The 23,827-nt window shown below is 37.9% G+C and overlaps 1 protein-coding gene across 1 annotated transcript in view; it reads left to right on the top strand.

Moving 5' to 3' along the window:
• The first annotated feature begins 1,906 nt into the window (after window positions 1-1,906).
• The window catches only part of atp8b1 (ATPase phospholipid transporting 8B1), a 34,308-nt gene continuing 12,387 nt past the window's right edge, over window positions 1,907-23,827 (top strand). The window contains exons 1-9 of the mRNA XM_085166729.1: window positions 1,907-2,138; window positions 16,737-16,921; window positions 19,021-19,118; window positions 21,503-21,616; window positions 21,713-21,811; window positions 22,091-22,152; window positions 22,250-22,322; window positions 23,179-23,249; window positions 23,732-23,814. Coding sequence (XP_085022855.1) covers window positions 16,756-16,921; window positions 19,021-19,118; window positions 21,503-21,616; window positions 21,713-21,811; window positions 22,091-22,152; window positions 22,250-22,322; window positions 23,179-23,249; window positions 23,732-23,814 — 766 coding nt within the window. The 5' untranslated portion in view covers window positions 1,907-2,138; window positions 16,737-16,755. The remainder of the gene's footprint in view (window positions 2,139-16,736; window positions 16,922-19,020; window positions 19,119-21,502; window positions 21,617-21,712; window positions 21,812-22,090; window positions 22,153-22,249; window positions 22,323-23,178; window positions 23,250-23,731; window positions 23,815-23,827) is intronic.

Genomic DNA, 23,827 nt, shown 5'->3' with positions numbered 1-23,827 from the left:
ATACAGTGCATCTCACTGAAACTCCAAAATCACATTACATTAATGGTTAATGTAACAGTTAATGTTCAATAGATGCTTTTAGAGTGAAATAAATGAAGTATAACACAATTATTATGATGTGCTGACAGAGAAACTATTTTTACAGATCAATCAGAGCCTTCACTTTAATTTTTGTGGTAAATTGGAAGTTTAAAAAAAATCATGTACAGAATCACCAGCCAAATCTTATAAAATCACCCAACATTTGCAGTTTCCATGCCTCTCTCTTTTAATGTCTCTGTTGTTATTAATTTAAAGGATGGCTGTACAGTGAATGGTATTTGTAGTTTTCTAACCTGCCAAAAAGTCTTTCACCGGGGCTCAAGACTCTTGCACAGTAATGCCACTTCCTGTTTGAATTATTTGGATCTTATCAAACTCAAAAATTATAAAGCAGTCTAATTGTCTTGTAGATACTGGATGATTAAGCAATACAGAAAAATGTATATGGGTGTGTCAGTGTGCTGCCTCATAATGTTTCACAAAATTAGAAAAAGTTCAATAAAGGCATTCACTGAGTTTTTATAGGTTTGTATTTTCTAATTAGTTTTTATTGTAATTTTGATTTGAATTTGTGGATTGTTGTTTGAAAATGTTTATTTTAAAAGTATTTTTCATTAGTTTCACTGTTAGTTTTAGTCTTTTTAATTATTATGGTATAGAGAACATGTAAAAGGCGCAAGATTTAGGAAACTCAGACTCAATTTATTGTCTAAACTTACAATAAAACCACAGACAGTTTTTACTGAAGAACCTCATCAGGCTTTGACAACTAAAAAATACTGAAAATACTAAAACTAAGGACATTTCTTTTAAAAGGACATTTTATTTTGGTTGTTTGTTTCACATCAAATTTTTAATTTTAATTGTAATTGTAATGAACTATAATGAGTTTGGGTATCGTCATGTAAATATAAACTGCCAACAAACATTTGATTGAGAAGCAATGATTGTGGCAAGCTAGGTTTCATCGGCCTGAAGCACACCTGCTTGCTCACAATGCCGGCTTACCTCATTTGTCTAATATTAAAGTATAATGTTGGACCTGCTTTGATACATGACTGCTTGGACTGACTTTAAGCTGCTATGAGCTTCCCTGTCATCAGATCATTTGAAGAGGGACCTGCTGCTGTTTCTAAAATGAAGGGCCATGTGTGTCATGCTGTAGTGCTGACTCATTGCTGGCTTGCTAAGCCCTCACCCCTCATTAGGGTTCTGGATAGTCTTTAGAAGTAATCGGATCGATCAGGACATCGATGCCAATGCTGGTATTGGTATAAGATTGATACCAGTGTGATAGGACTGATACGTCGTTTTGTTTTTTGTTTTTGTTTTTTTTACCTATTTTTGTCTTGACTGTCGTGTCTGTTTAATTTATAGCGTGCAGGACATTTAAATAACACAACATTAGTCCTCTTTGTAAATGTAAATGTGGCAGGTACGTTTACATTACAGGTTTTCAAAAAAAAAAACACCTGCATTAAAAGTTGAAAGTTGTGTTTTGTTGTGTAGTTATTGTGGGAAGTAAAACTCCCTGTGATTTAGTGGTTATTAAAATGTGTTCAGAATTTGCAACTTGACAAACATTCATCACACAAATGATAAAGGTAAAAAACATCGGTACTGGTTTTACCACCACTGTGCTCAGCACCAGTGGTCTGCCCCACTTTTCCCCACTACAAAGACCCCGATAAGACCCTGTAAAGGCGATAAAAAAACCCCGACACGTTTCATCGTATATCCAGGCAGGTAGCATCGCCCTTTGAGCCACCACATGGTCTAATTAGAAATTCAATTAGACGCCTTTACCTGTCCGTCACGTGACCAGAGAACCTCCGCGCCCACTTCCGCAGCTGCAGCCTGCCCCCACGTCTGAACGCGTCGTTTTCAGTTGTTATTTTCGGGGCAGGAGGAGAGACCGGTCCGGCAGGTTTGTGTGGACTAAACCAGGTGAGGCAGCGGGAGAAGAAGGGCGGGGAGCCGCTGCCAGAGACTGCACAATCAGGAAGAAGCTGACAACATGGTGCGGTGACAGAGCGCTCCGGACACCGACTGAGAGCAGGATTCACCTTTTTAATACTATTCTGACGAGGAAACGAGTAAGTCGAGCTAAAATATAGACGTATAAGCGTTGCTTTGAGTACTTTGCTGTTTGTGAGGTTTGTAAGCGTTAAAGATTGGGCATAAACCAGAGTTTCCCCTGGGCGGCTCACCTTTCCTCTGTTGTCGGTTAAAGTTTCCCACTGAAAACTCCTCAATGATCGCGAATGTTTTAAAATAAGGGTCTTTTTGTCCTGTCCAAGAAGAGGTTAACTTTAAAATCTCTACTGCATATTTTAGCGGAAACACTGCTTAGGCTACTTACAAAAATGATTTTAAAAAGCTGCTGGTTCTGTTTGAATGATGTCTGAATTGTTTCCAAATTTCTGAGTAGTAACAATTACTTTTACGTTTCTTTTGTTTCCTGTGAAGGAAGGCTACACGTTAGAAACTCCCAAGTCAGTATCATTCAACAATTTACAACTTCAAAAATGATCATAACATGATGATCCATTAGAAGGAATTTCCCTAACAGGATCCAGTTGCTCTCAAGTGGAATCTCTCTGGAATCTAAGTGGGGTTGGGATATATTCAGTACTTCTATTTTTTTATATACCTTAATGTGTTCCCTAGATTTAAAATAAGCAAATAAATAAAATTAAGCCCCATGGGTATGAAAACATGGGCATCACCTGTCTCGTCACAATCACATTCTTCTTCCTGGTTGAAATCAGATAAATTTGAAGCTTGCTGTGGATTATTCTGCCCGCTGTGGCTCACGTCCGTGCTTTTCTCTGGCCCACATTTGGGCTTCACTAACACTTTTAATGAGGTTTGAGTGGTGCAGTCTCAGCTTTGCCACAAGCCCACATTGTATGGGACAAAGGTCCTGACATTTGGGCCACACCTGTGCCATACAACACATACTAGCACCTTACCTGAGCTGTGGGTCACCAAAAGTAGCTGCAATTAGGACCAAATGCAGTCTGGATTGTGATGGGATGGGCGACATGTCTTTATTATGGTTTTTCAATGTGGTATCAAATTGTATTCATTTGTGATACCCAGACCAACTTGGAGGGCTGGTAAAAGTGGCTGTGTTCCACAATAAATACCAGAATGACTAAGGCAAGTCACAGCTGCAAAAATTATCATACGTTTTCCATTCCTTGTGTTTCTGTCTTTGTTCAGTGTCTGAGGTAAATGGACATGTGTATTGAACAGATGTGTTCAAACCCCCCCCCCGCCCCCAGTGTATTGCATTTTAAAAATATCTTTTTATGTGCTTCCAATGAAATATTTTGCTTTTGCTCCACAGTTTGGGAATTCTGATTAAAATCCATAAGAATAATGAAACTTCAATAAGGTGAATTCCAGAATTTGGCTGTCACAGAAGACAGAAAAATTAAGCACTTAACTTAAACATCACATCCTCATTTTACGTATCACTTTTCTTTGTTTACCTGTTTACACTATTGTTCTTATTTTTATTGTATTTGTATCTACATGGTCAACAATCAATGATGTCACTTAACTGGACCGAGCCCATGCAAGGTTAATCTAGACAAGCACAAAACTAAAGCCCAGCTATACGGATGCATTGTGGATAGATGCACATCAGCTGTGACGAGAGCTGGCACTACGCTCACTAAACTGGCATCTGAGCTACATATACATATAACAGGACAGTGGCTCAACAGGCTCTGTCTCACGTGTGGTTAGATGTAACAACCCAGCGTTTTTAGTGTGCAGAGGACACATATTGTTTAATTTTGGAGTGTGACTTTTGAATGACTTGAAGGTTATTTATTCAAACAATGAATTAATAATAATACTTTATTTATTTATTATTAGTATCTCCGTGTCCCTTCTAGGCCTCCATATAGATTTTAGTTGTGTTGAAGCCACCCCATTTCCTTCTTTATAACTTGCGTAACCTCTCCATGCTGCAAACTTCTCACGGTCTAACATTTGATAGTAAAAGAAGTGGAGCCTTTTACATATGGCTACTATATAAACACATCTTGTCTGCAGTTAAAACACTGTGATTCAAGCCTGGACATCCTCAATTGTGGCTACTGTTGTATTTGTGAACACAATGGCGGCTGGTGGGTACACCCATCCCAGCCAGCCTGGATGTTTTTTTCCATAAACACGCAAGGAAGTTTTTCCTCAGCAGACGCAGCAAGTTGGAGTCTCTTTGATTAGGGAAATATTCGTACTTCTTATGGAAATGCCTGACCTTGAAAGCACAGACAGAGAATTTGAATCGTGACTTGAGAGGCAAATGGACAGAAGAGTGATGTTAGGTCAAGGCTTCACGAAGGCTGTTTTAAATTTTTCTTCAAATTTTCCATATGGACGATCAGACAGGTTTCACTTACTCCATCTGAAGCTTTCTGTCCGTGCTGTCACGACTGTCTATCTGCTTTTATCCATGGTTTAGGAGTCTGTTCTTAAATTAGTGCTTTATTCAATAATATCACTGATTTTCATTCATTTCATTTAATTTTTTGCCCTTCTTCTTTTATTAGGTTATCATACTTTCTCCCCCCAGTAGCATCCATGTCTAAGCTTAAGAAATGACATTATGACAATGAAACAGGAATAATAGGAACACATAGGATAACAGGAAGGCTCACATCTGTCTTCTTGTCACCATGAAAGTGAATCTATCAACTTTTTCTCTCCCCTCCAACACCTATTTGAACACGGAGTCCATCTTTAGGTATTTTAATCAATATTTAGGGTAATTACTAATCGCTTAATTACTCCTTGAACTGATAATTAGGGAAATAATGTTTTAAATTGGCATATAAAGTAAGGAGTACGCTTCATTAATCTCGCTTAATTCCTTCATTAAGCTCTAAGTTATTTGCATATCCAAAGACACCTGGTCCTTAAACTGTATTTCTCCCGAGAGATGCAATGGCCCAGCTTCAATAGTTTTGCTATATGGGGGTAATTTAAAGTGAGCACCAGGGTTTTAAAAGTGTGGCCTGTAGCCCAGAGATGGCCATCCTTTAATACAGATATTTATTGAGACTTGGGATGTGAGTTCAGTGTGTTATTTGTACCTGTTCTGAACTTCTTAAGGTTTGCCCCCACCCGTTTTTAGAAGATACACAAAAATGAATGTACACTGTTTTTCATTTTCATTCACTTTCAGACACTTAAAAACTAAAACCAAACCAGCAAAACTCTGGAAATCATTAGACTAAACTGAATTTAAATAAATGAGTAAATAAATTGGAAAGTGTAAAACTGTAACAAGGTCATTGCAGGCTCCGTTTAGTTCTCTTGCAGAATTTTGTGACCGCTTGCCCTGACATACTCACTGTGCCCAGAGGGGAATGTAGCAACGTCTCTGCCAGTTCACCTGTTTTGCTAAAGTGGCTTTGTGGAAGCTTTTTAATAAATTATTGGTTTGATGGTTTTATTTTTCCTTTGTGGCCCTCTGCCCCAGACTCTTTAAAATCCTTAAATCCTTAAAATTACTCATCAAGAGTCCCCGATTTAAGAATGTAAACTGAGTGTGGGTATCTTTGTTGGCCTTGAGGCCTCCCTAAAGGTCACTCCAACCAAAACCACTTCTGTTCAGAATCTTTCTCAAACCTTGAGCCATCTTGAGGTTTCAGTCATTGCTCTCATGAGAGGAAAGGCAAACAGATGCAAACTAGCAGTCAAATAGAATTTGACTGCATAGGATATGAAGTAAATGCGTGTTTGTTGTTTTAAAAAGGGGGAAAAGCCAGTTATTGGGATTCCTGCTACAGTCTTAGAGCTTCATCTTAATCCACAGAAACGTTAAAGTCCTAGCAGTACAGTGGTTTGCCCCAGGGCCACTCAGTTCTTCTATTTTATATAGACAGAGAATTCACTTTCCCCAAAAGACTTTTGCAAGCTATCTAAATGCAAACAGAAACATGTTTTTCAAATCATCTTACATCTTTTATCTTTAATAGAGAAGTTATACGAAAATTACATCTCAAATGTGGACACTAAGACGCTAGTTGTTTTATTGAAAAGAAATTAAAAGTAGACATGGGGCAACATAGAAAACGTATATCAGTTTCTCGGAGGGGAAAAAATATACTCAGGTCATTAATGTGAGTGGGAACAAAAAGAGAGTGTAGAGAGACGGCACCTTTCAGGAGTACAGATGGTGAGGACTTTGCCAGCATGTTGGCAAAACATGAAACATTTCTCAAAGTACAGAATTTTCAGTCTTTGCTACCTTTTACCCTTTTTTTAAACCTCTTTATTTTTATTTATTTAATTTATTTAATGAGCATATTTAAAAACGTGTTCAGTACTGCCACTCATGTAAACATTAAGAGCATTATGAAAAAGAAAGTGTGATGGAGGACAAACTGTTGAGCAACCAAATTCCTATATGAAACAGTGATGGCATAAACCTGTGTGGCTTAAATATGAGAACTCCTCAGATCTTATTCTAATTAAAGGATTAAGGTCTTTAAAGTGTTCTTAATTTAAATCCAAACGTGATGATGATGCTTTGAGGTCATAGCGCCTAAACTTTGGAACCACCTTCCTCGGCCCGTCACGTCGGCTGAATCAGCCGCTTGTTTTAAACAACTGTTTAAAAAAACAAACACACTTTTATAGATTAGTCTTTCTTTAATCATTTACCTGTTAAATTTGGCTATAGCATACACACATATGGAAGCACGTATCTGTAAATGAGTAGTAATTTTGGTTTATGTGCATTACATTAATGTATATTTTAGTGACTTTTTGTTTTATATTTATATAGATATATATATCTCATAATGTAAACACAAGTTTATTTATTAAATGCTTTTTACTTAATTAGATATTAAGTGTCATTATAGCCAATACAGAGATACAATAAGACAAACAGATAAACAACTGTTTTAAAAATGAGTGGGTAACAATTCACTAAAAATTCTCAACAGCCTGTTTAAACACTCGTCTATGTCAATACAATCTACAGTCATCTAAACGACACAAAAGCAGGAATAATATTCTCCCGTTGAGCTGAGGCGACCACACATTACAGTTTACAAATGTTCCTCAAATGAATCAAACAGATTTTTGAAAAATGACCTTTTTATGATTTTTTTTTTTCTGTCTCAGTTGTTTTACATTAAAATACAAAGATGGACTCTGCTGACTGAAAAGAACTGCGTATTAAAGAAGATGTTATGGAAGCAGGAATATGGTGAATAGTTTAGCTTTGTACTGGAATTTAACACCGACTCTGCAGAGAACAGGCAGCCATTGTTCAGGTTGTGTTTTTTTTTTTTTTTTTTTTTTTTTTTGTATTACAGACATCAGCTCACAGATTCCCCTCCAGGTGCTGCAGAAACCCGACTCTGTGTTAATGCGACCAATCACATCTATTCTGTCCTCAATGTTCCACAGACACAAATATCTTTCAGGTTTTTAAATGAGGTCAACCAAATCGGTTTTGTTTTCTTCCCCCTTTTTGACTCTGTTAGCAGGAAAATTAGAAATGACTTCCATAAGCGTTAAGTCAGGTTTAGGTTATAATTCAAGGAACAAGTGATTTGGTTTTGTGGATTAGGGCTCAGCAGTACCACAGACTTGTAAAATAAAGACAAAATCTCATTTTCTTACAACCAATTATGTTTATTTTAAAATATAAACAAACAAAAACTAAGAACAAACCTTTTCAAAATGCCCAAATTCACATAAAAAATGTTTCTTCTCAACATCTAAATTTGAACGTCAAACCTGTTAGTTTGACAGTTATTGCTAATTGTTTAGAACAAAAAATGCCTTTCTTCTTAAATATGTTTTTCATTTAATGAGCAGTTTTTCAGCATTTGAGTGTATTCTCCTTATGTACAGTTTTGATCAAAAGTTTAAGACCACTTGAAAAATGGCAAAAAAATCATATTTTGCTTGGTTGGATCTTAACAAGGTTCCAAGTAGAGCTTCAACATGCAACAAGAAGAAATGGGAGTGAGACAAAACATTTTTTGAGCATGCAATTTATTGAAAACAACGCTTAAAATGAAACAGGCTGTTTTACAGCTGTTCAATAGTTTAGGACCACATCCCTTTAAAAGGCCAAATCTGTGCAAAAATGTGGATTCATTGTCATTTTCTGTCAGATAGTCACACTGTCATGACGTACTGATGGCAAAGGCAAAAAAACTTTCCCTTTTTGAACATGGTCAGGTTGTTGAACTGCATAAGCAGGGTCTCTCGCAGCGCACAATCCCTGCTGATGTCCGACGCAATAAGAAAGACATTTGGGACTTCTTAAATGATCCTGAGGCTTATGGAACAAAAAAGTGAAGTGGAAGACCCCAAAATTTTACCAGCACTGAGCCGGAGGACCCAACTGGCTGTCTGTCAAGACACTGGATGATCCTCGACCCAAATTAAGGCAGTTACTGGTGCAGACTGCAGCCCCATAACCATCAGACGGCATCGGAGACTGAAGGGCTTCAAAAACAAAAAACGTCTACAAAGGCCTCGTCTCCTTGAACGACACAGAACCGATCATTTAGACTTTGCGAGAGAGCACCAAACATGGGACAATGAAAGATGGAAGAAAGTTTTATTCTCAGAGAGAAAAAATGTAACCCTGATGGTCCTGATGGTTTCTAACGTCACTGGCATGACAAGCAGATCCCAACTGAGATGTACAGTGCGTGGGCACTATAATGGTCTGGGATGCTTTTTCCTTCTGTGGAACAATGGGATGCAGGGGTGTCAAACGGCTGCTGGCTATGTCCAGATGTTGCAGAGAGCATCCGTCACGACTGATGGCCCTTGTCTGTGTGGTAACGACTGGGGTTTTCAACAGGACAACGAGACAGTACACAGAACAAGGGACTATATCCAGGAGAATAACATCAATCTTTGGACCATCCTGTGTGTTTCCCTGATCTAAATCCAATTGAGAAGCTTTGGGGATGGATGGCAAGGGAAGTTTACAAAAATGGACAACAGTTCCGGGCAGGAGATGCTCTTCACCAATTTGAGAAATGTTCCCACTCATCTCATGGAAGTGCTTGCATGAAGCATCCTGCAATGAAGTGATCATCAATAACGGTGGAGCTACTTTGATTTCTGTTTTGGGGGTGGTTACAGGTTTTTTGGAGGTGTGGTCCTAAACTTTTGATCAGCTATAAAACAACCCGTTTCAGTTTAAGCGTTGTTTTCAATAAATTGCATGCTCAAAGAAATGTTTTGTCTCACTCCCATTTCTTCTTGTTGCATGTTGAAGCTCTACTTGCAACCTTGTTAAGACCAGTACAGTATATTTCGTGTGAGCTTTCTGTAGGTCAGCAGCAGTATTTCAAATATTTCATGATTTTAAAAAACTTCTCTAAATGTAGAGATGCTTTTGAGTTTTAAGCACAGCAGTAAGAAAAATGCATTTTTCTTGAAAACCGGAATGATCAGTGACTTCATGCTATTTACAATTTTTCTCATACTTCATACATAAATGTCAGACATCTTTAACAGCACTAATCTTCATAATGGAAGCCATCTTTCCTGCTGTAAAGTCCAAAACTTTGCTGTTCTCTTTTAGGCTTTGGAAATAACTGAGAAAACATGAATAAACCTCAGTCTTATTGTAATTGTGTTCTTCTGGATATGAACCAAGTAGAAATAGGCCAAGTGAAATTTCTTATCAGATCATTTTCTTTTCTAATAACTGAAACACAAATACTGGAGCTGGTAGTGGATGACTGCTGTTTGAGTTCCTGCTGTTGTGTTTATATTTCACAATATTCTCAGATTAATGATGGACATTTAGAGAAGTAGTAGTCTCTGGTTTGTATTTTTCATTTCTGAAGCCTGAGGCCTACATTACCCACAATACAGTGGCTGTGGTGTGCTATGCTAGCAGAGTTTAACTCAGGCAACCATCTGGTGAGCTCATATTTTCATACGTGTGTGTGTGTTTTGTTTTGTTTTTGTTTTGCTCTTCAAACTTGTTTTTCACCTAAAGCAACAGGCAGTCACATGACTTTAACACATTTTTCACACATACAAAAGTGCACTTCGATCCTGTTCATGTACCCTGATGTGAAGACACTGTTTACTAAAAACAAAAGCCTTCAAACTTCACACACTGCATAACTGTTTCCAGTCAGGTCTTCCTGCAATGCTGCAAACTGTAAATATTATATTTACAGCTGGTACAGCATTATATCAATAAGGGACTAACTTTGAGTTTACTTGCAAACTGGCACCCAAAGTCATTTATTTTATGATTACATTTTTATTTCTGTATCTTTTAATTGACTTTTTTTGGATGGCTTTCTGCGCAGATCTTAGAAAAGACATAGACTAAATATTAGGCCAAATGCAAATTTGATATTTAAGGGTCATTATCTACAGAGCTGCACAGTCTTGTGCTTCTTGTTTGACTTGTCTGAAGGCGACTGCTCACCTGAGCAGTCTCACGGAGCGCTGTACCTCCTCCCTCCTCAGGTTTCAATGTCGTCACTTAGGTAGGCTCTACTCTGTCCCACTCTGTGAATCCCCCCCACCCCTTCCTGCTCCTCCTGGTTGCCATAGGGATATCCTGTACCAGATAGCAAAACCTGTTTTCTGAAGAGCAATCCTGAAGAGCGTGGCTGCCTCTAAGCCTCACATTGGTCGTTATCTGTTATCAGGGAGACCTGTGCAGGAACCGCTGAGCTCTCGGGAAAGAAAACTGATGGATTTGTTTGTTAATGAGGCTGCTGTCATCCTCAATTGACTTCCCAGGTGATAAAACCAGCTTTTTAGGTCAAGTTGATGAGGTTCCACTTCTTCATTATTTCACAGCAAGGTCTGATATATTTATTTATACCTCCTAAAGAACTTGAAAATATATTAACGTTCAATATTGTCAACAGATTGAAGATATCAACCACAGGAAAAGACATTTAACTTCACTGGTCTAGTTCCACAAGTTAAAGGGGACCTAGCTCTTTAGTTTAATGACTGCACTGTACTAGAGTAGCTTTGTATGATTCACAGTGCAAAATAATCTTTATTTCATGTCTTTGGCACAGCCCAAAGTGCCCCCCCCCGTTACCAGCTGTTCATTATTTATTTATTTATTTTTATTTTTTTGTTTCACACATGGTACAGCAGTAATTCATTTCCCATACACAACCTTCCTTTCAATTAAAGTAACACTGTTTCCATGCATGAAAAGGAGCAACAAGAAGAATTCATTGTAAACATAAGACTTGAACAGCCACCTCAGAGTCATGACACATGGAAAGGGTCATCAAAAAAGCACGATCCCCTCTGCAGCATGGTGGTTTTTGAGACAAGAAAATTAAGCATTAAAAAAAAGTTGTTACCATTATATTTCAACTCAAACCTTTTTTTTTTCTTTCATTTTTTTTTTTAAACCCAAAGAGTAGTATTCATTGATACTCTGTTTCTGACAGGGCAGGTTTCTACATTTCAACTGTGTCATGTTAACTGGATTATAAAGTGCAGTCTGTGGTGTGAGACAAAAGCCCTGCCAGCCTTTAAAATCAACAGATATGAGACATGTTGGTAAAATAAAAAATAATGATAAGGGGAACTATTTCCTGAGCTACGGTAAGAGTGTGTCTCATTACCGCTGTAAACATTTAAAAGTAGAAAAAGAAGGGTCTCAAATGATGCATTTAGAGCCGTGTGAAGCCGGAGCTCATGATACAATGCTAAACATCAGTCATCATGGCCAAATACAAGCATTTTTCTCAGATGCTTGGGAAATTTCTCAGCATCATCCAGTTCAGTGCAGTAATGGCATATTTATAGTAATTTTGATGCATGAATCATGAATGGCTAATAAGGAGGGGAAACTAAAAAGGAGTGGAAACTTCCTGGTAAAGTGCTCATTTGCAGCTTTGTAAAACCACATAATTTTCATATGATTCAATGCTTCTTTCAAGATTCAACATTCACTTCCTTTTGAGTGAGCTATAGGCTAATTGCTAACTGCAACAACAATACGTCGTTCAAATGGAACAGCGAAGGAAGCACGAAAGCCAAGGGGATTGTCACATGATTCGGAAGGCATTGTGGGCCTTCGGGACTCAGCCAATCAGAGCCAGCGGATTTCGTTACGCGGGCATTTTGCCGTAACACGGGCAGAAATATTGCCGTTAAGTGCCTTCGTAACTTGAATTTTTCTTTAAATGACAAATTTAACGAAATTGCAAATTTCCCAGTAATTGCCTTTTTATGAAAGCAGCTGCAAAACTGTAACTTAACAGAACTTTTAGACTTGTGTATTTATGAAGCCAACTCGCTTGGAAGAAGTTGTTTTGATGGCATGCATACCTGCAGTGATGACAGGTGTCTTAAAGGATATATCCGTGAATGCAGGAGTGACGCAGAGCATTATTTGGCATTGTGTGTTCCTTTGGCGTGGTGTTGTTTGACTGGGTGATTAAAGTTTTTCTGGTTAGACGGACTGTTGTTTAGAATAATTTGGCTTTTAAAGGTGGCGTTTTTGCTGAGAAATGGTGGAAATGCCAAGTGAGGTCAGAGCAGCAAGTTTTTACTCTACACACTCGATCCCCCTCTTCCTCTCCCGCCCCTCCCGTCATCAAATCTCTGTGTTCCCATGTTTTCGTGTTTGGACTTGTATGCTCAAACAAGGCCCATTCAGCCAAAACACCCACTGTAAATGGAGAGCTTGAATAGAAATGAACTTCTTATAGAAATCTTTAGCTGGATGAAAACTTTTAGGAGCGATCTGAATATTACCTTGTTTGTTCAGTCTGTTTGAGCAGTTTCCTGCTTTTTTTTTGTTTGTTTGTTTTTGTTGTGTATTATCAGTATAATTACAGCAAGAGTCTGAAGACATTCTCTTACCGCCCCAATTTTTTTCTTTCCCTTTCTATGGCTCTGCTTTATCTTTGATGGGACATAAAACCTTTTAAGCAAAACGGCTTTATTCAGCAGCAGTGAATACATAGCTACTAACCATCTTACATGTACAGTATATTGTGTGTTAAATATGTTCATCCCTGTTTTTTGTGGGTCAGACATGAAATTCATGTGTGCCAACAAGTCATTGGTGGAAATTTTGCTGCAACTGTTAATTAAAGTTGTGAAATACTGTTGACGAACACGACGCATGGGAACACACTACAGGCTGTGAGGAGGGCGTGGCTTAAACATGTATGCACAAAACGTGCTGAGCTGTATTCCTGGTCTGTGAGAAGACTTCTGTGCTTACCAATTAATAAATAAATAGCCTTTACAGAGGCTCTGGCAAGGAAAGCATGATTAATATTTAATTAAATGTTGACACCGAGCTGGTAATGAATAGTAAATGTAAGCTGGCAGAACATAGAATTGGGCAATCCGTTACAAGCTATGGAACATTTCCTGCAAAAACGCTGTTACATGAACACTGATTGTGGAGATAAAGGTGATAAATGCACTGAGACGTAACATGTCGTCTGGTTTAGAAACCTTTGAAACCATGGTTGTGTGGACTGAAGACTCTCTCAATGACTAAAATATTTTTCCTTTATGACTTAAGAAGGCTTTAAAACTAGATTTTCTTGCCCAACAAGTGGAAAGGAATTTCTTTGTGTGGCTCACATTCATAATAGGAACACAAGAAAAGCTGGTCCAAGCCGGCAATGTCAGCTTTCAGATGGGCCTGTGACATGGCAGACGTGTTGACGTGTCATTAAGTACACCTGTTTTGTAAAAAAACAAAAAACAATATTAGCAAAAGCTCTGAGTGCGACCAAAGCTTTGAATCTGAATGAGTTGCTTGAAATTTAGCTGCCACTGATTTATTCATTGTGCAGTTTTAATTTGACGTAAACCTCTTTTTGGGAAGAGCGCTTGCATACAGATAGACAGATGTTTAAATTCAAAGTGGAAAAAGTGTTCCTTAATATGAAGACGAACAGGATGCTGACTGCACTATAATTGCCTCGAGTGGCCTGCTAAGCTCTGTTTGGTACATTTCTGTGTCTCCTGACATTGTTCAGTGCTTATGTTTGGTTTTTGGAAACCAAATTAATCAACCTTATCAGCTGTGCTAAAAGACTCTTTAACAACATTAAACATTAAGCTGATTGAACGTGCCAATCTGAGCTTGGCGCCTTGTAATCAGGAACTGTTAGTCAGTCAGATGTCAGAGGGAGATTTCCCATAAAATGGCCAATTCATTACATTGTCTATCAAAGCTGAGGTAAGACCAAACAATTTTATTTATTTTTTTAAAAAACAGTCATGTATGTTATAGTTATAACCCTCTAGTTTATTTAAAATGAACTATGGCATCATGCTTATTGCCTCTATTGCTGCATATATACTGAAACAAGGTGTTAGACATATGTCCACTCAATTAAAAAAAAAAAAAAAAAAACTAACAGAGAAAGCCCAATGTTTAAAATTTTATTTGTGGCATGAAATCACAAGCTTATTGGGTAACAACTTATTAATTACAAGTTGTGAGCCCATGAGCGTTCCACATTGAGACCCGCCTTTCTTTGTCACATCCATTTTTTCCCCCCACACAAGATTGTAACAATGGAAACGCTCATCTTGAGGCTTCAGAAACCAGTGGATGACATCATTGTAGCTACATCCACCTTTAATCTGTCTACAGATGGTACAAAAGATGGACACACATTGATATTATGAAAATAAATTTTCATCTTTTGGATATTTAAACCCTGAATTTGTGCTTTCTAGTATTAGCTGACAAAGAAAATAAGCTATAAAGCTTGGTTAATTTCTTGGTTGATTAGGTACTTGCTAATAAGTGCTAATTAACATACCATCCAATATTAGAATTTCAGTCACCCAAAGGTAAAGGGGATTAATTACACAAAGTTATTATTGTCATATAACTCCATTAAAAATGTTCCAAAAGAGACAAAACACAGTTCAGGTCAGAGACTGGTGTAGCATGAAGACAGGTGGCAGCTATTCTCCTTAAAATACATAACTTTAAACTTTAACATAATAATAAATGGATGAGCGTTTTTTTTTTTTTTTTTTTTGTTTGTTTTGTCACCAGTGTACAGCTGTCACTAAGTCGCTACAGAGATCAACAACATTTAGTACCAGGCTGTAAATATGTTTTTGGTCTAAAATTGCACATTTTAACTATTGGCGAGGATTTCAGGTTGCTACCTCATCAGGGCAAACTATATTTTGTGTTCCACTGAGTAACTGAACCGCACAGTAGCACATAGGTTATTATCTGTGTCATGCCATTCAGTGCAGCGGTAAGACCAACAAGGTTTGTTTTATTAAATGTCACAGAACCACACCTCACCTTCAGATAAACTTTTCAAACACAAGACTTTGTTTTAAACTCTGAAAACTGCTGTTGGAGGTTTGTCCTGCTGTTCCAGTCATCGCAAATAGGCTATAAAAAGCTCATCCTTAATGAGAGGTGGTGATGACAAGGAGGGAGTGATTGCATTCCTCAGATGGACACGATCACTTTGACACATATCCCACGTCATCACACTGCATCATTTTGCTCATGGCATTTGTCAGTCAAAGTAGGGAGAAAAACAGAAGTACAGCTCCCTTCTTGTGACTGATTACTGAGTATTAATGGCTATAATGATATTACACGTGGGCGGTCTGCCGTGAAAACCTTTTAGAGTTGATCAGTCAGCTGGAGCCAGATCTGCATTTCCTGATTCAGCTGCATTCCCCCTCTTTTCATATTCTTAAGTACTAAGTCAGTGTGTGGCATCTGTAAACCTGATAGACTTGTGACTGCTGTCTTTTTTTCCCCCTGTAGTGTTCTTTACTTTAACTTCTTCGTCTGAGAAACGGAGGCCTGTGGAACCATTAATCCTTGTCAACCCGACCAATTTTTTAAAATTTTATTTATTGAAATATTAATGTTTTAAATTTATTTAGATTGTTTTTATTATAGTCGATGCGTTTATTTACAGTTTACTGTGTACATTATGGAAATCTGAAGGCCCCATTGATTTCAACTGTACTACTTTGTATGATGCATTGTAGTGCTTGCATCATCTTCCTCATTTATGAAACAGACTTGGAATTAAAAAGAAAAATGCAAATCACGACTGCATGGGCTGTATATAAATGATGGATGCAACGTGTGGGTCTGAAAACTGAGGCCAGAACAAATTGTATAATTATTGTACAAATAAAAAAATAAAATATGCTGAATCTGAGGGCTTATGTGGAACTAGCCCTAAGGAAAACTTTGTTAGTTGAAGTTTTTGGAGATTGTCTTAAAGAAAATGTAAACTCACAATCTTGATACTAACATATGTAAGAGGCCCCACATGCTGAGCAGGTTTGATTTTAGCATTGGTATTATCATCTAAGTCGTATCTAGTGTCTGATGCATCCTTAGTATAAACCTTTATTCAGGAAATCACACTACAGATCATTCACATATTAGTTTTGTCTAGATTAAACTGATCTGCTGACTCCATCTATTCATTTATGTATTCATTAATTAATTTATTTTTTGTAAGCAGGTCTGAAAAAAAAGGCACCTGGTGCATCATTGCAGTTGTTGCACAACGTAGCTGTTGGATTGATTGTTTTTAAAAAGTTGCCGAACTTCTCAGAAACTGTCTGAAGACTCCACTGTAAAACAATCTGTAAAATTATTATTGAACCTACTGATCTCTTCATATTTTTTCCTTTTTCAGAGATAACTGACCAACCAAGATGAGTCGACGACGTGTCGACACCCGGAGCTCCCTGGGGCCTGATGATGAGGTCATGCCATACAGTGACGATGAGACGGATGACGAATTGGAAGAGGAAAGCTCTGAAGGGGAAGAAGAGGCACCAGAAAGGGCACCGCAACCCCAAGTGGAGACAAGACCCACTGGTGAGTTATTCAAGACGTGCGATGATCTTTTTTTTTTTTTTTTTTCTTTTTCTTCAGGGGATGAATGTGTCATTTTACATGCAGTTTTCCTGTTTCATAACAATTTCTATTTCTCCCAAAGTATTGATCAGATTTTAATGGACATGAGATTAATTTGAAGTGAATGACAAATATGTTTGAGCCTCCTTAAATTCTCAGTGGATTTTTAAGTGTTATTAACATGTGCATAACTAATGTCACTATAAGGCAAGGCAAGTTTATTTGTATAGCACAATTCAACAACAAGGTGATTCAAAGTGCTTTACAGAGACATTAGAAACAAAAACAAATAAAAAGCATGATTTAAAATTGATTAAAACAAGCAAACAAACAAACAAACTAATTAACAAACAAACAAACGGCAAATAATAATAAATAAGGCAAATAATACTGGTTGCTGTGTGGTTAAATGTCCTAACATCACATCATACTGTGACCCGCTTTTGGGGACTTTCTAGTTTCTTCTGAAAAGGTTGATTCTGTTCATCTGGACGTAGCGTTTTTAGTGGGAGAAACGTTTCGTTATTCATCCAAGTGACTTCTTCAGCCTCAGCTGACTGCAGTTTTCCCCAACCTTATAAACAGTAAATTTGCACAATGACGGAAACTAGCACCACTGAATGAACAATGGGCTGTGAGGTCAGTTCCTTGATTATTAATATGCAAATTGTTATGACCATTGATAAGCTGATGTTTACTGTAAGCCTACACACACGGATCAGTATTTAAGGGTTGACGCTCATCATCCACTGGAGCATCAATTGGGTGTCGTCTGGACGCTACAACACAGAGCAAACACCATCCCCACAGACACAGCGACCAGGGAAGCAGAAGAACAGCGCATCAAAAAGGCCCTGAGTAAATGTGGTTATCCCAGCTGGACTTTTGTCAAAGCTGGAAAGGTACCTAAAGAAAGCTCCAGCCGATCCAGGAGAGAAGGACAACCGCTGCCCAGGCGAAAACCTGTAGTGATCCCATATGTGTCAGGAGTATCGGAACAGTTGAGGCGCATTTTTTCGAAACACCGGGTCTCTGTGACTTTTAAACCCCAAAACACGCTGCGCCAAAAATTGGTCCACCCCAAGGATCGGGTCCCGACACAAACAGAGTAACACAGTGTACGCTGTTAAGTGCCAGGAGGATTTCCAGGACTTATACATCGGGGAAACCAAACAACCTCTGGCGAAGCAGATGGCACAACACAGAAGAGCTACCTCATCAGGCCAGGACTCTGCAGTCTATTTACACCTACAAGCCAGTGGACACTCTTTCAATGATGAGGATGTACACATCCTGGACAGGGAGGAACGCTGGTTTGAGCGCAGAGTCAAGTAGCCCATTTATGTGAAAAGGGAAAGACCATCTCTGAATCGAGGAGGGGGCCTAAGGGTACATCTTTCACCATCTTATAATGCTGTGATTGCAGCCATTCCCGAACTCTCTGTGAATGGTACTCATGGCCATTGATCAGTGGTCTTTGATCAGTGGTCTTTGATCAGTGGTCTTCGATCAATGGGATTTGATCAGTGGTTGTTGATCAATGGTTATGACAGTTTGCATATTTATGATCAAGGAACTGACCTCCCAGCCCATTGTTCCTTCAGTTGGCTGGTTTCAGATATTGTGCACATGTACTCTTTATAAGGGAAAACCTGCAGTCAGCTGAGACTTCAGAAGTCACTTGGATGAGTGACGAAACGTTTCTCCCACAAAACGCTACGTCCAGATGAACAGAACCAATCTTTTTGGATTTACTTACCTGAATGATTGAACATGCATCAAGACATTTCTAATTTCTTGTTTGTTTGATTTTTACTTTGGAAAATTGAGTCGTTCTGTTTTTGTTTTTGCTTTTTTCTTCTTGTTTTTAATTTAACTGGTGGGTGAAGTTATGTTGATTACATCCATCTTTCACATACAGTCTGTGTTTTAGCCTAACTTTCTAGAGATGTATACGTAACAGACATGTTATTTATTCTATAGTTTACTTTACTCAACATTAGGTATATTTGTAAAACACTGTCTTTTTTTTCTTTTTCTTTTTTCTTCTTGTTTCGCAGACGTCACCTGGAAAGTGAAAGCCAATGACCGACCCTATCACCAGCTGCCAGAGTTTAAGAAAAAAGTCTTTCTGTGTATAAAGAAGAGCAAATACTCTGTAAGTTTAGACATTACATCAGCATGCCATTTAATGTACTTATCTGCAGATTGACTGTTGGTTGTGGTGTAAACCAAACCCTCAGCATATAGAGCTGAACATGGCACACCCTAAACAAATACCAGGGCAGGTGTGTATTTTCCATCAGGGATCCCACTAAGAGGGTGTTTTATAAAATATGAAATATCGTTTTTATTTTGTACGCTGTTCAGTTATGAATGGAACTGTAGATGAATAATGGGATGAGGTGGATGTAACTCGATGAGAGTTGGGCGTGCTACACTGGAGTCAAATGAGAAAATCTTGTTCTTTGCTTTATGTACAGCTTTTGTTCATCACACAGTTCATTTGTTAAATTTGTCTCCCTTCATGTGGAAAACCATTTAAAGTAGTTGCTGCTGGCTGTGTGGTTTATCCTTCTAACAGCCGGTTAACACGGAAGAGATTTTTATGCTTCGTGTCACTGGCCTCTGTCAAGGTTGAAACCTGATCACCCTGCTGGGGTGGCCTTTCTTTCACCAGCAAACACAGTCAGATACGGTGGATCCTGATGCCAGGAGATGTTTAAAAATACTCGTATCTCTTCTGTAGTTCTGTGGATCTCTAGATTGTTTTGGTATTAGCTGCCCAAAATGGATATGCCTGCCTTCTCTACTATATAATTGAAGCCACATAGCGTTGCCCGGTGGTGCTAAAGTGTCATAAATGACATTATAAATAAATTACATCAACACCACTGCATAATAACCTGTTGATGACGGCATATTTTTTTGTGTTAATCTAAAGAAGTACAAGTATATTCTGAAAAAGTTCCCATTTAATGCATGTAGTAAACAGACGCCAAAAGCTTGACGTCTTAATAAAAACAGGTGCAGTCCTGTAAATTAAAAAACAAAAAAAAGCAAAACACAAGTACGCACCATGATTTGGTAGCTTGTAGAGTTCATTGATGTGTGCGGGCATGGTAAAATCTTAAATGGATCGGTTCTTATGTAGCTCTATAATACTTTGGTATATAAGAGGAGTTTATGGTTGACTCAAAATGGCAAATGCCCAGGTCCTGTGGCTGCGAGACAAACCCAAATCATTACGTCTCCACCACTGTGCTTGACAGTTGGTATGAAGCGTTTCTGCCAATATGCTGTGTTTCATTTCTCCAAACACAGCATATAGGCAGAAATGATTTCCAAACATCTCTACTTTAGGCTCCTCTGTCCAAAAGACATTGTTCCAAAAGTCTTTGTTTGTGTTTGTTTGCTTGTTGTTTTCTTTCAGATGCTGCCATGTTCTTTTCAGAGAAAGGCAACTCTAAAAATTCCAAAAAACCCACTCGTGTTCAGTCTTCTAATTGTACTGTCATGAACTTTGATGTTTAACATACTACCCATACCCGTAGAGTCTGCAGTGTAGCTCGTGTTTTATTTCTGCATTGTCTCTGAGCATTGCATAGTCTAACCTTAGGGGGAATTTGCTTCACGTCCACTCCTGGGAAGATTGTTATGGCGTGAATAAAAACCTGAATGCTTCAGACTAGCAAGATGCCAAAACGTCAGTGCATTTCAGTGCATTTCTTACTGTTAATTGCTATAAAAGTGGTTAATAGTATGTAGTTTTTCAAAGAACCGGACATATTCCTGAGGAAATACTTTTTTTTCATATTGATGATGACTGAGATCACTAGCTTGAATAAGACAAAGTTTGGAAACTTTTCCCATTTTCTCCCATGACATTGTGCAACAGAAAATGATTTTTTATTAAAACAAAAACAAAAAAGAAAACAGCTTCACCTGCAGGTCTTAGTCTAAAAAGCAATCCACTGTTCCAGACTAGAACCTTTGGCCAACTGCTTCTGTTTGCTTTGATATTTATGTGAAGGTTCAACATAACAACACAGATACAGTATGGAAGCATAGCCTCAGATAGAACAATGTCCATCACCCCATTAGACACCAGCTGGGGGAATCTGCCCTGAGCCAGCTCTTATCATTCAGCACCAGTAAGAAGAGAGTCTGCCCTCTGTGAAATCAAACTCTGAGCTCTCCCACAGTGGCAGAGCTTCAGTGTCTTGCTCAGTGGAAACCAGGTGTAATAAGCAGAGTTTAGATGGTTATCTGTAAATGAAACACAGCATCAGCTCAGTACTGACAGCATGATAAGTTTACAATTTCTCAACCCTACTTTCTGCAGAGCATCTTTGTCTTTCTAACCAGAATCGAGAATTTTATAACTCTTGCTTTATCATAAACATGTAGTCTTCAGGCCTAGTCTGAATTTACTTTTGTAGTAGAATTTTGAAATCAAGTTGTTTTTAAATAAGCTGCCAAAATAAGCTCTTGTGTTTAAAATTGTTTAAAATTTAAAATTTGTTTGTTTTTTCTCTGCAGGGAAATGCCATTAAGACATACAAGTACAATTTCTTGACCTTTCTGCCCCTGAATCTGTATGAGCAGTTTAAGAGAGTAGCCAATATCTATTTCCTGGTTCTGCTCATCCTACAGGTATAAATATAACTTCTATGCATTATCTGTTTTGTGACTGACGGTTTTGCAAAGAATGGGGATCAGTGAGTGCCACCAAATGTCTTGTTTGTTTAGATTATTCCAGAGATTTCTACTCTGCCCTGGTATACTACTCTGATTCCCCTGGTCATCGTGCTTGGAATCACCGCTATCAAAGATCTGGTGGACGATCTGGTAAGATTTGGTCTTTGGAAGACATGTGAGGTTAATTCTTCTGTTATTGTCTTCTCGACTTGGCCCTCAGGTGCAAACTTGCTTACCCTCATTGTTCATCTTGGCAAAACAACATGCAGCATTGATTTAATCAGTTAAAAAAAAAAACCTAGCGATATATTTTCAGTTTCCTTTGTAGAAGAACGAGGAAACTGTTCAAGTTAACTGGCTGCTCCTACAGCTACGCTGCATAGTTTTTGATTGTTTTATTCTTCATGTTCTTATGTCTTTTTCCTTCAGGCACGCCACAGGATGGACAACGAGATCAACAACAGGAAGTCTGAGGTTCTACTAAATGGCAGGTTGGAAGAAAGCTGCTTATTAAAAAAAGGTTTTTCAATCAATTTAAAAAAACAAAACAAACCCATTTCCCATTTTTTGCTTTTCTCTTTGCTTCAGGTTTCAAGAGGCCAAGTGGAGGGAAATCCAGGTTGGAGATGTGGTTCGTCTCAAGAAAAATGACTTTATTCCGGTATGATAATTCACCCAAAGTGTTTTTTTTTGCTACAAGTTTGCATTAGTTTTAATTTAAATCAGCCATAACAAGCTCACATAACGAGCGCACACTTAATTTATTTTCTTCAAAAATCCCTATTATGATGTGAACTGAATTTCAACTTTTTTAGCGCTATGGGACATTAAGATTAAATATTATTACGTGAAGACTAATAATAATAACCTCACTAAATTGATGTAATCTTTAAAATAATAGTCTTCGTTAGAATCAGAAAGCATTATTCAGGATGTGTGTGTGTGGTTTCAGTCACTTTCATGATGTAGTAAATTCAGTGCTCAGTTTTAACTTGAGATTTCACAAACTAATGGGTAACATCAAACAGCTGCATCCATTTTTATCTGTGGTTGAAAGAAGTAAGCTTATGTATTTAGATTTAACTGTAGAGAAAAGGTACAGAAGAAAACTCAAAGATGGGAAACAGACTTTAGAGGGACATGCTGAGGCCATTATGAGGTTCACTGTTACATAAACTAATGTGTCATCTACATAAAAGTTTACAAAAATATAATCGTCAGTGTGTAGTCATTTTCTTTATACTTTACTTAAAAGGGACTCCTGATCGATCCTGTATTTGGATTAAAATGTATCCACATCTTCTAGGTAAAAAGAAATGAGCAGAATAAAATGATACAGCATCGCATAATCCAGAACTTAAAATATTAGCTGATTGATCCTTTAGTTTTGAGCAAAAGTGAAAGTCTTAAGAAATCGCAGATGTGTGCCTTGAATCCTCTGAGTGCTTTATCAATTTGAAAACTCAAATGTTTATATTTTCAGATATTTTATATATATATATTTTTTTACTCTGTAGGCTGACCTCCTGCTGTTATCCAGCTCCAACCCAAACAGCCTGTGTTATGTTGAAACGGCTGAACTCGACGGGTAAGAAAGAGGGGGAAAACACCATGTACTGTGCTATCACCATATATTAGGTTAAACTGTACAAACGATGCATTGGACTGTTGGAGTAGAGTACTGTGTTTGAGGAATTTTTATTTAATCAGTCTTTTTCCCAAGTGTTCAGTCAACAAATTACTAACTGAGAAGAGAAGAGCAAATTTGAAAAGCCTTTTCTAAGAACCAAACAGTCTTTGCTCTGGTGTGTGAACGCGTTCTGCTTTTAAGAGGGAACACCTTTAAATCAAACAGATACTTGTATATGTGGTGCAGTTAGATCCTCCAATAGAACGTGTTTACAGTGAATGGGAATAGAAATGAAATAAATTAGAAAGTGATACAAACAAGATCATAATCTTTTTTTTTTTTTGCAAAAACAAAGAAATGATTTGGGGATTTTTCTTTGTTTTTAATCCATATGGAATCAGTTCTCAGGTCTTTGTGTATATATTGTTTTCCCGTTGCAGCGAAACCAACCTCAAGTTTAGGATGGGACTTCGAGTGACTGATGAAAGACTTCAGGAGGATCATCAGCTCGCTGACTTCAATGGTAAGAACTGGAT

This window comes from Neolamprologus multifasciatus, chromosome 7, assembly GCF_963576455.1.
Source record: "Neolamprologus multifasciatus chromosome 7, fNeoMul1.2, whole genome shotgun sequence".
In the NCBI taxonomy this organism is placed as follows: Eukaryota; Metazoa; Chordata; class Actinopteri; order Cichliformes; family Cichlidae; genus Neolamprologus; species Neolamprologus multifasciatus.
Note: the sequence above shows the minus strand (reverse complement) of the source record. Positions and strands in the feature narration are given on the sequence as shown.